The 14,494-nt window shown below is 36.6% G+C and overlaps 1 protein-coding gene across 20 annotated transcripts in view; it reads right to left on the minus strand.

Moving 5' to 3' along the window:
- magi2b (membrane associated guanylate kinase, WW and PDZ domain containing 2b) overlaps positions 1-14,290 on the minus strand; it is a 251,798-nt gene extending 237,508 nt beyond the window's left edge. For all 20 annotated transcript variants that reach the window (XR_015526470.1, XR_015526469.1, XR_015526466.1 and 17 more), the window contains exon 1: positions 13,762-14,290. Coding sequence is in view for 16 of the 20 variants with exons in the window: in XM_087312249.1 (XP_087168375.1) it covers positions 13,762-14,059 (298 nt within the window). In the remaining 4 variants the exon portion in view is untranslated. The remainder of the gene's footprint in view (positions 1-13,761) is intronic.
- Between the last annotated feature and the right edge of the window lie 204 nt (positions 14,291-14,494).

Genomic DNA, 14,494 nt, shown 5'->3' on the forward strand with positions numbered 1-14,494 from the left:
TCTGCAGTTAAAGCACATCTTGTTCATTTTATTCCAAACCCACTGTGTTAGTGTGTAGAGCAAAAAATATTAGCATTGTGTCGATGTCCCAATATTAATGGACCTGACTAAATATAATACATTTGCATAAATGCATTAACTGACATAAACTTAAACCCTCTTTTAACTTATTATTAACATTATTAACAAATAAATGCAGAAACAAAATACATTACAGTTGTCTGACATCCACTATACTTGAGTTAACTTGATATTAGTTACAACAACAACAAGCATTCATAATAAATGCTTTTATAAATAAGCAATGCATTACTGTGATGTACAATATGTTTTTATCCATCATGAGAAATGCTCTATTTTCATCACAGAAACAGTTTGCTTTTCTCACGTACAGATACTCTCTGTATCTCACTGTAGGTTTACTCTAAATACACGATAATAATTATGCAGTTTGCCAGCTTAAGAAGCGCTGCACTTCTTCATAGATGTAAAGGAAAGGGAGATCATAAGAGATGGAAGAAGATGATGATGACGATGATGATGAAATATTGAAAACCACAGATGAAAGAAAATGACTTCTTTTACGACGACTAAATGCGAATCTATCTAGCATCTCGGAGGAAAACGCATACTATTATGACAGAATAATGACTGTCACGGAGAAATTACACTTCAAAGCCAAAGAAGTCAAACCCTCAAGGCTGCAGAAGTCTGCTCATATTCGTTTTAAAAACAAATGAACTAATATTTATCACCATGCTTCCCCAGTTGATTAATTACAGTGGGATCTCACATATTTTGCATTATATTACTCCTCAGACATTGTTTAAATGGGAAAATATAGTAATACTTCATTAAATATGCTCTAATTTGCATATATTTCTACCCCAAAAATATAGATTGGATGACTTCAGGCTAAAAAAAATTTTTCACAAATGTAAGAGCAACAATGATCATTTGGAAAAAGGACAGAAAGTAGATTTTCAGATGAATCATCTGTTGAACTGCATCCCAATCATCACAAATACTGCAGAAGACCTATTGGAACCAGCATGGACTCAAGATTCTCACAGAAATCAGTCAAGTTTGGTGAGGGAAAAATCATGGTTTGGGGTTACACTCAGTATGTATGGGTGTGCGAGAGATCTGCAGAGGGGATGGCAATTGGCAACATCAACAGCTTGAGTTATCAATTTGTGCTGCCTAATACATTACAAACCACAGGAGAGGGCAAGTTCTTCAGCAGGATAGCGCTTTTCGTTTCATATAAGCCACTTCTGATACCAAATGATCAAGACGTCAAGTTATTTTTTGTTATTCCTGGACTTGGATAGGCGACAGGACTTTTGTCAGGTAGTATAGGTGAAGTAAAAATGACAAGAGGCGGATGTAGCATGTCTGAACTATGTATGTCATATTCCTCACATTCATACTACATAGAACATACTTTTCTATTGTTTGTGTAGTATATCTAAATACAAATGTTGTACCTACTCGGATTTTTGACATAGCCCTAGCTTCTTACACAATTTATCTGAAACTTCCGTTTTGATTTTAATTGAGTTTTGACAGTTATAGGCCGTGTAATCATTATGATATGGAACTCTAAGGGGTCGTTCAAAAACAATGCGTTTTTCCTCTCCAATGTGCTACTTTTCTATGGTTTTCTACGTTAACAGGTTCTTAATGGATGGGTAATGGTTACGCTTGCGTCTTTTGAAATGCTGCGCACGTGAGCACTGCATTTTTTAGATGCCATATCTAAACTTTCACAAGATCTTTAACTTTCACACACTGCATAGCTCATCCCTGTCAGGTCCAAAAGCATTTGACCAATTAGAAGAGCTCGGAGGCGGGGCAACAGTTACAAGCTTCTATTTATGTAGAAAGTTGACATGGCAACTGTTTTAATTATCGTTACATCATGGCGGAGGAGACGCTCATTGTGGCTGTGTCCAGAACATCCTGAGGTATATGATGTATATTCAGGTGCTTTATATAACATGTTGTTTTCCTATTTCGAATGGGTCTATGATTGTCGTTATTACATCACGTTCATAATATTGTGTCAATTTTATTAAGCCTATTCCTGAGCGCCGCATCAAGCATTTTTAGAAGCAAAGATGCATTCGCCGTGAATGAGCCCTAATGCAGCCAAAACCTGCCAGGAACTACTTTATCTCTGTGTTTACCTGAAAATAATTGCACTTTAGAATGTCCACCAGCCAATCAGAATCAAGCTGTAGTATAAACCCTATCACTGCACTTCACAAGTGAAAAATAATAAGACTATTTTGTGGATATTTCAAAAGGCGAAGGTCATTCAATGAATTACGGGATTATGAAAGCACGAAACCACAAATCTGCCCTGGAAGATTAAATGAAAACATGAAAGAAGACTGAATTCTAAATTAAGACGGCTCTTTCTTACGAGTGAAACGTGGCTGTGTGTGTAAATGTGATTGTATAAAGGCAGCCTAGTTGACTACTTAGCTTGATATTTATATAACTGTCAGAATTGGGTCATTATGACAAGCTGGGCATCAAAGTCCCAGTAAGAACCAAACCACAAAAGTGAATCCTGGACACACACCAATACAAACCAAACCAACATCTCGTACATTACTTCAAAGCAGGATGAGACCGAGACTAAAATAAATCCAATCCCACGACATATCAGCAGGCAGGCATGAACTATTAGTGTTTTTATTGTGTTAAATTATTATTTTACTTCAGCAAAATTAAAGAAACTTAATCTCACGTCAGAGCACTGCATTCATATATTAAGTGCAAATGAAATTTTTTTATCAAATTTGAGAGATTTCTGCTTTATTGAAAGTCAATTGGATTTGGGACTAATTTTTAAAAAACAAATATTACATTTAAACACTTTATTTTCTTGGGTAAACAAGTATAAAATCTGTTCTTATTTTACTTATATTGAATTATTTATTTGTCTGATTAAAAGGGTTTAATTATCCTACTACTTTGATTTAATTTAAAATATTTTTTAATTCTTTACAGACTTTAATTTTAGTGCTCAAATTTAGTGCTTAAAAATTTTTATTTAAATATATATTTGACTTATATATATATATATATATATATATATATATATATATATATATATATATATATATATATATATATATTAAATCAAAACCCAAATTTGGATATTTTCAGTGTAAACGGTATAAGATTGTGACAGTATGATAACCTTGGATAAAAAATATCAAGATTTTCGGTATTGTGATTACTACTTTAAAAAAAATTCTTTTAAAATGTTTTGGTAAAATACAAACTTTTACACTAATGAACACAATATATTTAAATTTAAGAAATATTTAAAATATTTTGGACGAGACCAGTAGCTTTTTCTGTTGAAGGTATACTTTTTTGCTGGAGATACTGTTGCCCTTAAAAACTAAACAAATTTATTAAAATTATACCGTTAAACAAACAAAAAAAAAAAACTGTACATATACCATATAAACGGTATAATAGAAAATTCTGGCGGTTTTAAAACCTTTTTTTCAAACCACAGAAAACCTTAAACCAATTATCGTCCCGTGCCTAGTGTCTACTACATCGTTTTTACAGCTGCCATAAATCAACATTCGCATAATTACAGAAATCAAATAACAGAATCCTTTCTTTATGATAATTCAAGCAATTTAAAAACTCTATCTGAGTGAAAATTGTCTAGACCAGTGTAGGAATGGGCATTATAAGATTCTGATGCTATGATAATCTTAAATAAAAATATGATGGTTTCACAGTATTGTGATTACTGCTCCAAAATTATTTCTTTTTAAATGTCTGGGTAAAAAAAAAAACTGTTTTCCCCTTTGAACACAATACATTTTATTTTGTGAAAGATTTAAAATATTTTGGAGCAGTAAACTAGTCAAGCTAAATAATGGAAATGCATCATTCACTTCTGCTGTCTTCATTAGTTTAAAAAAACAAATTTCTTCACAATTTAAAATGGCATCTTTGGATATCTTTTTTTGCTGGAGATACCGTTGTTCTAAAAAAAAAAAAAAAAAATGTAAACAAAAAATCTTACACATAACAGTATTACAGAAAATGTTGGCGGTTTTAAAACCTTGACTTGTCCAAACTGCGGTATACCTTGAAAACGGTTATTGTCCCATGCCTAGACCAGTGTACAAGTGTGTTTTTTTTTTTATTTTTATTTTTTTATAATAGTTAATACTATTAAAATCTTGGTTATTTTATTTTTTATTTATTTTTTGTTTATGCAATTTTATATTTATTAATACTAATATTTAAAGTGTTTTGTTTTATGGACTATAATATTTTATTAATATTTAAACTGTTTTTTATTAATGTTTTTTATTGTTTTTAAAAACATTTAAAGACAATGACTATGTTATACCTGAACAACACTAATCAAATAATTTGCCTTAATCTAAAAAAGACAGTAAAATGATTTAGGCGTTTACATGAGTTGCTTTTTTTAATGTTCCTTTCGTAATCCTGTTTTACATAATATAGCACTTTTCACATTTGCTCCGGAGTGTCATGTAATGTCAGATGTTTCATTTTTAATATGTTGACTTTACCTGCAGTTTGACACTTTCACTTTAATTCAGGAACATTTCATGCATGCCCCCTTGACAAACGAGATATTGATGTGAACTGCTGGAAGAGTGCTGTTTTAAAACAATTTGATACCGTACGCCATACGGGAAAAAATTACCTCAGCATTTCACAATGAAGGTGTCTGTGGTCCTTCACTGACTCGGTAGGTGCAGATAATGGTGTCAAACTGCCGCGTGTGTATAGACTATCCTGTTGCAAAATGCGGTGAAAATCCTTCAAGATGGTAATAGTTTGATTAAGGTTTACACTGTATGTCTGTGCTGCACTTCAATAATGGGATTGAAATCAACATACTCCACGTCTTAATTCCATTTCTGTTTATTTAGATTATGACGGATTAGTCGATTAGTCAGATTAAGGTAATCAAAAATCACTGTTTACATGGCAGACTCTTAATCAGATTATTGTCCTAATCATATTAAAATCAGATTATTAGTGTTCATGTAAACATATTCTTTGACTCACAAATTTGGTCCTACAAACAATTACACAACACTTGACAATAAAAAAATATAAAAGATAAATACAATAAGTAAATAAAAATAAAGAAAAAATAAATTAAAAAATACTGACCTCCAATTTCAATCTAAATAAGTCTAATTTTTTTTAATTCATCTATTTCCTGTAGGATTTGTCCTTAAAATAATCTATGAGAGATGAGATTTTATAGAATTTGGCTTCTTTCTTTTTAGGGAGAATCAGATTTTCCCCTGTTCCAAATGTTTTGTTACATCCCTCATTAGGTGTATATATGTTATATATGTTATATTAAACAGTTCAATAATATTAACATTTGTTCTAGTAGACTGACAAATTAATAAGAATATATTTTGTTCTGTAATGTTTTACCTCAAAACCAGTAATAACTAGCTTTAACTGCAATAAGGGAATCTAGATCTATTGGCTTTTGACAAATACTTGAAAAAAGTTAGAAAAATATTTTCCCAGATTTTTTTTTAAAACAATTTTAAACTTTTTTGCAAATGTTATTTTGTTTAATGTTATACTACTCGGGTAGGATTTTTATTTTTTCAATTTCAGTCTTTACTTTTTTTACATCCAATCATTGCTGTTTTGCTTATAAAGTATTACACAAAACATCGAGAACATTTTAGTATAGTCAAAACAAGACACACAAATAAATCACAAATACCCAGACTCAAAACCAAAGATTAATATTTTCAATGTATATTACAAATTTTTAAACAGGTGCCCACATAATCAACAAGCAGCTATCATGACTCTGTTTTCATTATATCTCTAAGCTCTACCATATTTCAATTATTAAAATGAATCCATTCCACCAACCTCTCTATTATAAGTACACCATAAACAACATGCTCCCCATGCTGATCTTCAACAGCCAGTCAATATTTACTGTACGTCAGTCCACAGATCTGGATCTCCCTCGACACAACCATTGCTTGCATCAAGATATTTTTTGCTTTCACAGGGGATCTGGGGATGTTTTCCAGAGCGCAGGCCTGAGGCTGAAGTTTGCTTCAAACAACAGCGGAAAACACGGATAATCTACTAGAAGCATTTTTAAAAACTCATCATTTCCGACCTGAAGACACACAGCTGAACGTCTTTAAATGCCAATCATCACTGAACGTCAACATCTGTGTGAGAGATAACAACACATGCGCGCATCCAGTGTTCTTTTCAACACCCAGTGCCTTTGTTTTGAAGAGATACCACAGTATGGCAGGCCACATTAGCATTCATTGCTTAAAGTCAACAGGAAATCAAAATGTATTATGTTTATTTTGTTGGCACACATTGTTCTTCTTTAGGTGAACAATTCATTTGTGCAATTTCATCTGCTGAAAAAAATGCTTGTTTTGGAAACCTTCGATTAAATTCTGACCTGTTGTTTCTGCGTTTGGAATGGCGGTCCTTCTCTGTTTGTGCTAGTTTGACAGTAGCTACAATATTTTTTAACCAAGCCCCTCTTACTGCTATTATGCTACTATAGTAGGAAATTATACAAAAAAGAAAGCCAACCCTCACTATTAATATTAACTCTAATATTTATTCAAGTGAAGCAGGAACTTCAAGTTCACGAGGACTTTAACACTACTAGACTGATTTCATAATAAAACTAACCTTCCTAGGGTTGTCAAAAAGTATTGACAGCAGTAATCTAAAATGGTAAAAACTTCTATTTCCCATTACCACTGGAGAATTTCAAAGCTGCATCAATCAGTCAATCCATCAGCAAATCGCTCGTATGTCACCTCACAGACAGATCAGCTGATAGACGCGGCTCAAATGTTAGCGAGAAATGGACGCTTTTAAAATTTCAGCACTAACTGGTACCCAAGTTGATTCTTTTGAAAACACTAATTTCTAGAACATTGCAGGCATTTTTATTTATAGTAAAAAATAAAATAAAAAGACTTAAAAATAGACTAGTCTGTGCCAATATCATTCTAGAAACCAAAAATTGTGATGAAATGCAGCACTTTTTGCAAATTAAAAATTAATGCCATTTAAAGCAAATCCAAACTTTTTAAAAATATTATTGATAATAGAAACATTCGCTACTATACGTGAGCCAGGTAGTATGTCCGAATTCTTAGTATGCAAAAAACAGAAGGAGAAAAGCACCCGGATGATCTACTAATTCCAACATGATTCTGTAGTGCACTAGGGATGCAACGATTATAGATTTTGGTTGTACGATTATAGTCCAAAAAATAATCACGGTTTCACAGTTATCACGATTATGATGCATTCAATAATTTTAAACCCCACTAGTTTAGAAAATAAGATGAAAACTGATATTTTACAGTGTTATTTATTGCTGTTAAGTAACTAATTAATACAGTAAAATATTATAAAAAAAACAAATAATAGTCCATTTATCTTTTTGTGCTAAAAATATGCTAATTTCGGTTTATTTTGCTAACCGACAACCGCCGCTCATTAATCGGTTATTAACGGTTAACTGGTCAGATTACTATTAATTTTATATTAAACAAATTGACGAGACTATTTTGTGTCCGACAAATTAATATTGCTTTTTAAAATACTGATTTATTTTTATATGCTAGCATATTAATAACAGAACACAACAACAAAGCATTTTCACGCACCTGCAGTGTTTAGCACAGAGGAACAGAATAAACTAAATAAAATGAATAAAATAAATAGGACTGCCCTAAATTATTTTCCACTTAAAAAATTTATTTATATTACAAATCTAAAACACTGATTGATTATTTTTAATAACCGGCATAGGCGGCTTTTTTCCAATCATATGTTTTTTCTTCCATCAAATAAAATAGCTGACTTCCTCAAATCGCTCGCTCCACGGAAAATATGCATTTATTTAATGCCCCGCTGTTATTATTATAATCACAAAACCTTTTTACATTTTAATAGAAATCATTATTTTAAAGAGTATGTCCTGATATGGTTTCCTCTCTCTCCCTCACGGTTCAAGTGTGCGCGCTGCGTGATGAAAAGACAACAACAACGTGCACATATGTTGAGTTTTTGTAAACAGCTGTGTTGTTAAATATGATATTGCATTAATGTGCATACATGCTTTATAAGCTGTAAAATAAAAGGTAAAGCCTATTTGTTGCGTTTATTACGCAGGTCCAGGTCAACATCAACGCTTTTTTTGGTATCAACACGTCTGTTTTAAACAGCAATATTCTTCTTCTATTTTGCTTCTTTGGCAAATGTGTCTGTAGGCACGGGTTATACGTTATCGTCCCGCAAGTTAAGTATGTCTTGCAGTTGAACAAGTGGCCGACCACAGCTAACGTGCTTTTTTCATTCCAAAAACGCGAGGCGCACCTCACTGCCTTTATGTTGACAAGGAAAAAAGAAGAGAAGAAGCGCGGTCCTCTTATGAAACGACTGAATCAGCTGGGTATCGATTGTGCAAAAGTGTTGCTATCTATGTTGTTACAATTGTAATATTTAGTAATATTGTGATATTCAAGATTTGTACATTCATACAGCTCTGGATAACTTAAAACAGCGATTAGACCTTCAGAGCGGATTAATGCGTCCTGATTCCCCTGAAGTAAAGCGAAACGGCTATAAACTCCAGCAAGATAGAGTGATTATATGCAGAGTCATACTTTATCTATAAAGAAACTGTGTTCATCTTAACTGAAAGCTTCTGCGTGTTTGCTGGCCTCACGCATCGCGAACCTGTCAGGTGTCAGCACGTAACCCCAAAGGATTAAACAGATAGCGCACAGCACTATACGGTTACAGAAAAGTTTGCGCTGTTATAATCCACTTACCTTTTAATACGTTTTGATGCGTTTATAATCCGCTATTAAAAACAACAACAATAACTGAATGTTTTGAAAGGGTAATGTAGCCGTGTAGGGATGCATTTTGGTCCCCGCCATGGAAGAATGAATGTAGAGCGGAAACCAAACTCTTTAAAAGTTCTCTGTAGATGTCTTGACAACACAAACTGCTGCTCTGGGATGAGCGGCGTGCAAAAGATGCCCCTCTTAACGCAAAGGCACATTTAATCGGCCCCTTATGCAGTCAAACTAAAAATATATAAAATAATAATTTTAATCGTTTAACTGATAGCATTAATCGGTCACAAACGCAGCCTTTCGGTTAACGGTTAATAGATTATTTTGAGCATCCCAAGTTTAGTGTTTAACATTTAACGGACATTTGCACTGAACAAGCTGTGAATGCAACGCATCGAGATTCAGGCCATTAAACAGCTGATCCACTCAGTCTTTCAGCAATCTCTCTGAAATCACTCGGTTGATCTCGGCTAGTGGATCAACATTCACCACATCATGATTGCTCTTATCGGCACCATTATTTGTAACTTAAAATTGGTTTACAAACCTGTGTACATTTTATGTACTGCTTCATACTTTGACTTCAGCCGTTTGTAGTTCCTGCGGTCACAAATGCCCCCTGTCATCCCAACGAGGAGCGCCTGAAAAGCGTGAGCACGCTGTGTCATGCGCGCGTCCCTCCATTGGAAATAACGAACTTGCACTAGCTTGTCTTAGTCAATAATAGCCTCAGTCATAGTTTATCTAGTACGCGTGGTTCTTAGTCTCAACAACAAATTAGCGCACAGTTGGCACGACATGACTTTTTGTTGCAGCAGTTTTGTTCTGTGCAGAAACGCGGTGCTGAGAAGCCTTTACGATTAATTAACCATGATGAATTAAAGCACGGTTAATAGTGAAACCGGTAAATCGTTGCATCCCTATAGTGCACGTTCAATGGACACTTTACTATCCCATGATGCCATGTGAGAGAATTAATGAATTGGAGTAAAGCAATGCAACTGACATGAGTAGGTTGAGTGATGTATGTGTGTGTCTTGAGACTTTCCTGGCAGCTGCAGCAGGCGACTCGTACCTTCCAGGTGTGCGCCACACATCAACTCTCATCAGGTTAACGTTAGATTGAGCACAAAATGCACAAAATCAAAAATGTAACTGACGTAACCAAGTAAACAATTCGACGAGACGAATTAAACCGATGGTAATTTCACAAAAAATTTTTGCAAACAATATGAATTATAAGAGTTATTGTAAGACAATTGCTGTGATAACAGTATTAAAAACAGCGCTGTTTACTTTTTGTTTGCTTGCACTGGATGTTCTGGTTTCCCTTTTTGGAATGAGCAAACAGGCCGTGTTCTACGGCTGCAGCTACGCTCTCATTTCTGTCAGCAGCTGTCTGTTTGGTGTGTTCATTCACAGCTTTATGGTCAAGACATGAGCCGGCAACATAGTTGGTTTTCATCTGCGCTAGTTGTTTGCCACTGGCTTGTTGTGTCCTGGCTACATCTGTGGTGTGGGATTACTTTGGATACAGGAAGGCTGAATTAGAATCAGGTAATGTGTAACACCTGTCAGACACATATCGCGTATAAAAGCATGTGGAAAGCGCGAGCGAGTCATTCCTTCAGCATTGCGCTCCTTAGTCTTTTGTTGTTGCTATAGGCGACCATCAACCGTTTTCTCAGAGAAAGACAAACTAACAGAACATTCCTGCAGTTCAGATACAAGTTCTTAGAGGTGTGAACCTACACTGGTCTCACGGTTCAGTTACGATAATCATGTCATTGGTTCGGTTCAATTCGATATCTCGATGCATCCTGGTACATTGATGATGCTTTCCATACACAGTTCTATATTTTCTTCACAGCAGCAATTCTTGTAAAATGTATAAGTATATTTATTTACTATTTGTAATACAATTTTGCCCTTTAATACAAACAGAAATAAATATAAACTGTACCTTTAAAAACTCAAGAACATGCACAGAACAACATGAGCATATATAGCAAATAAAAAAATCTAAATGTCTCGCTCGCTTTCTGAGCTTTGTCTAGCGAGTTCTTTCTTACACCTCTATGACTGGTCACACGCTCAACTGAAAGGGCTGCGATTGGCTCTAACGTGTCAGCGGCAATCACAGCTAATCCATGATAGATGGGGTGGAGAAAAAATCACTCTGCAGACACACGCTCATGCTTGTATCCAGAAGTATCGCTGTAACAGTCGAGAGGAGGGGAAAAGTCACGTTAGCAGGTCAAATGGGCCACAGTGAGAGAGAAAGAGAAAAGGAGTGCTTTCATTCTCTCAATTGCAGTGAAATAGGGGCTTCTGCTGTAAGTGTCAGTAAAAGACTGTCCAGCAAACACACACGCAGTGAATTGTGCAGTTTCTGCATTTTTAAGTAGTTGGAGCGTTGTAAATGACATAGCGCATTTGAGATAAATGACGTCAGTACATAATAACCGGTAATGATTATTACTAAACCGATACCGAATCATCTGCATTACATGCACCTTAGAAACAATTCATTTTGACACCCCTACAAGTTTTATTTATGGAGAAACAAAAACGCAATGGGTGTTTGGGTGCTCTGTGTTTAGATCCCATACAAAGTATAAAGCTGATCGATCAGTTCTTGTTACGTGACTCGTGGTGCAACATTCTGAAAAGTTAACTCGATGAGCCTGGAATACACTAGCGCGTCACTCCCAATATGCACACAAGCTGCGCGTTTCCATTGGAAATAATAAACTTGTGCAAGCAAAAGACGCGATATGCGAACGGTCTACTTCACAGCAGCATCACAAAAAGGTCTATGATCTATGCATGGCAAAAAAATCTGTTGACCCGTAGAAAACTTCACGCAACTACTTCTGACATACGCACACACACATTGTAGTCTATTTATTTGATTTTGCCATAGGTCTGTTCTAGAGACTATTTGTTACAGCTTTAATAGGTGATTTTTTTTTTGCTTTATGTCTGTTTTAGAAACATGTTACAGGTCTTTGATAAAGATCTAATTGTTAACAGTTTTACACTGTAAAACACAAACAGTGTTTAAAGGACCATGAAACCCCCTCGTTTCAGCAGGGTGTTTTCACACCTCTACTTTGGAAAAAGTCAGAAAAGTGGGCGTGTCCAGCTCTGTTTCGGGGGGAGTGTCGGAGGAACTAAAGTGGGATGGTGTGGGAGTGTCTATTTGTGCACGCGCGAGTTTCAGAGTCAAAATACACACCCACACAGACAGGAGAAAGTGATGGTGTTTAACCTACATGGACATCTGTAGTCGAATTATTTGCCAAATTATTAAATGTTGGACTTTAACTGCAGTTTGGCTCTTTCATTCAGGGAATTCATTCATGCCTCTTGCAACAAACGAGATATTTGATTCGAGGAACTGCTCTAAGCATGTATTTTTCATGCAATGTTTGATACCGCACTGTGAATGAGAGAAAAAAAAACCTCTGCATGTCCCGGTAACTTAGATGCCCTTGCAGGTAGTGTCAGAAAGCCGCGTGTGTTATTCCGGTGAAATAACAAATGAAAACGAAACTTAACGGCAGCAAACTATAAAAGCAACACTTCACGCTTGTTTTGCCAACACAACGTGGCGTCTTTGTGGTGTAAGCACGGTGACACAAATGAATATTAATGAAGTTGCACAATAGAGCGCGCTGATTGGTTTGAACCAAGCCTTACTCATGCATTATTGCAACACACTGTAAGACGTAATAAGACTCACTCTGGCACAGACGCCCAGTCTGCACGCTGGAACACACGCTATTATGTCATGACCGTGACGCAGCTTCAAAAATTCGTTTCAAACAGGAAGTACAAATTTGCTTGAAATAACGCAAAAACAACCAATTTACACTTTTTAGTGAAATATAGGTGTCCTAATAGTGTTTTTAGCAGTGTGGGACACATATACGACTGTCAACAGCTCAAAAAATGTGTTTTGGTGTTTCGTGACCCTTTAACAAAACCGCAAATAAAATCAAAATCGCAATTTTACTCAAGAAAATCAAGATTTTTTTTTTTTGCTTGCCCATATCGCACAGCCCTAATCGAGAATTATTACATCCAAAGTATACGTTTGTTTTGACATAAAATAATGTGTGTATATATTGATTAGGTTTACACATAACCAAAACAATTTTGTCACATACCTATTAAAATGTTTATATCATTTGTATATACTTGGCTTGTTATCATATATATAGCCTACACAACCGTGGCAACTGCAATTGTCAACCAGGGTAAAAGGCATTTAAAAAGTCACTGGTAGTGTGAATGAGGCTTTAAAAACTTTTGAAAACGTGCTTTTGATAACGATTTGTTCTCGTAGACTACAAAATGTTTGAAAATAGCGTAAGGTCACAATAGTTGCTAATGAGCTAATGTTCACACCGCTTGCCACATCCAACGTGCATTTTACGAGATCAATGAAATCGCATTCAAATGTTCGCCCAGTTCGCCTATGGCAGACCCGCGGGGCCAAAATATCTCCAACACGGGCTGAAAAATACCCCACACCCCTCACCGTACCACAACACCACAGTCCTCAGAATCCTAACAAAGCTCCAATTTGCATTGACACGTCGATATGACAATCCGCTATATCGTAACTTCAGCTGACACTACAACGCTTGCGGCCACAATCGATCACCAAACCAGATCTGAAAACACCTTTGTGTGTAAACAGGATCCGTTGTAATAATAATAATGTGCAGACAGCAGCTCCAGACAGCGGTGGTCTCTCTCTCACACACACATTCACACATTACACACGTAGAAAGAAACGGCGGCTGATGTTTCTCCTCACCTTGCTTCACGCACTTTAGTCGGAACGGGTCTTTGCAGTGCTTGATGACGGCCAGCACATCCCTGATGGTGAGCCCTGCCACCGGCGTATCGTTGACCTCCAGCAGCAGCTCGTCCTGGGACAGCTTGCCGCTCTGGATGGCCACCTTCCCCTGCTTCACCTCCCCGAAATACGGGAAATTGCCGTTCTCGGCGCCCCCTTTCAAGTCGAACCCCAGCTCGCCCTCCTTGTTCCTGCCGAGCAGCGCTTCGTGGACTTTGTTCGTCCAGTGGTTCTTCTTCTTCAGACTCTTTGACATCGCTGACGCTCGTCGACTCGCCTAGCAGTGTGCGTCTGCCGGACTGCACCTCATCCCTGCCCCGGCGCGTGGCGTAGATCGCAGGTCCCGGAGGCGCGTCAGATCGTCCGCGTCTGGCCGCCGCTCTGAGGGTCCATGTTGCGCGGAGCTGCAGCAGCACAAACGCCACTGGATGGACGGATGGATGGAGGAGCACGCGCGACTGCACGCTCGCTGACTGCCGAGTGACCCGGATGTGATGTCGAGGAGGAGGCAGGAATGCTGGAGCTGGAGCGCGCATTCCAGAGAGCGGGATTCAGATGGATCCTCTCTGGGAGAAGGAAAAAAGGAAGGAAAGAAGAAATGAAGGTGTGTGTGGTGAAACCTGGCGCGGGCTGGAAGTCTAGGATTTGAGGGAGAATTTTTAAATCAAGTTTAAGGAGTCGATCGAGATTT

Source organism: Danio rerio, chromosome 25 (genome assembly GCF_052040795.2).
Source record: "Danio rerio strain M-AB ecotype USA chromosome 25, GRCz13ab, whole genome shotgun sequence".
Taxonomy (NCBI): Eukaryota; Metazoa; Chordata; class Actinopteri; order Cypriniformes; family Danionidae; genus Danio; species Danio rerio.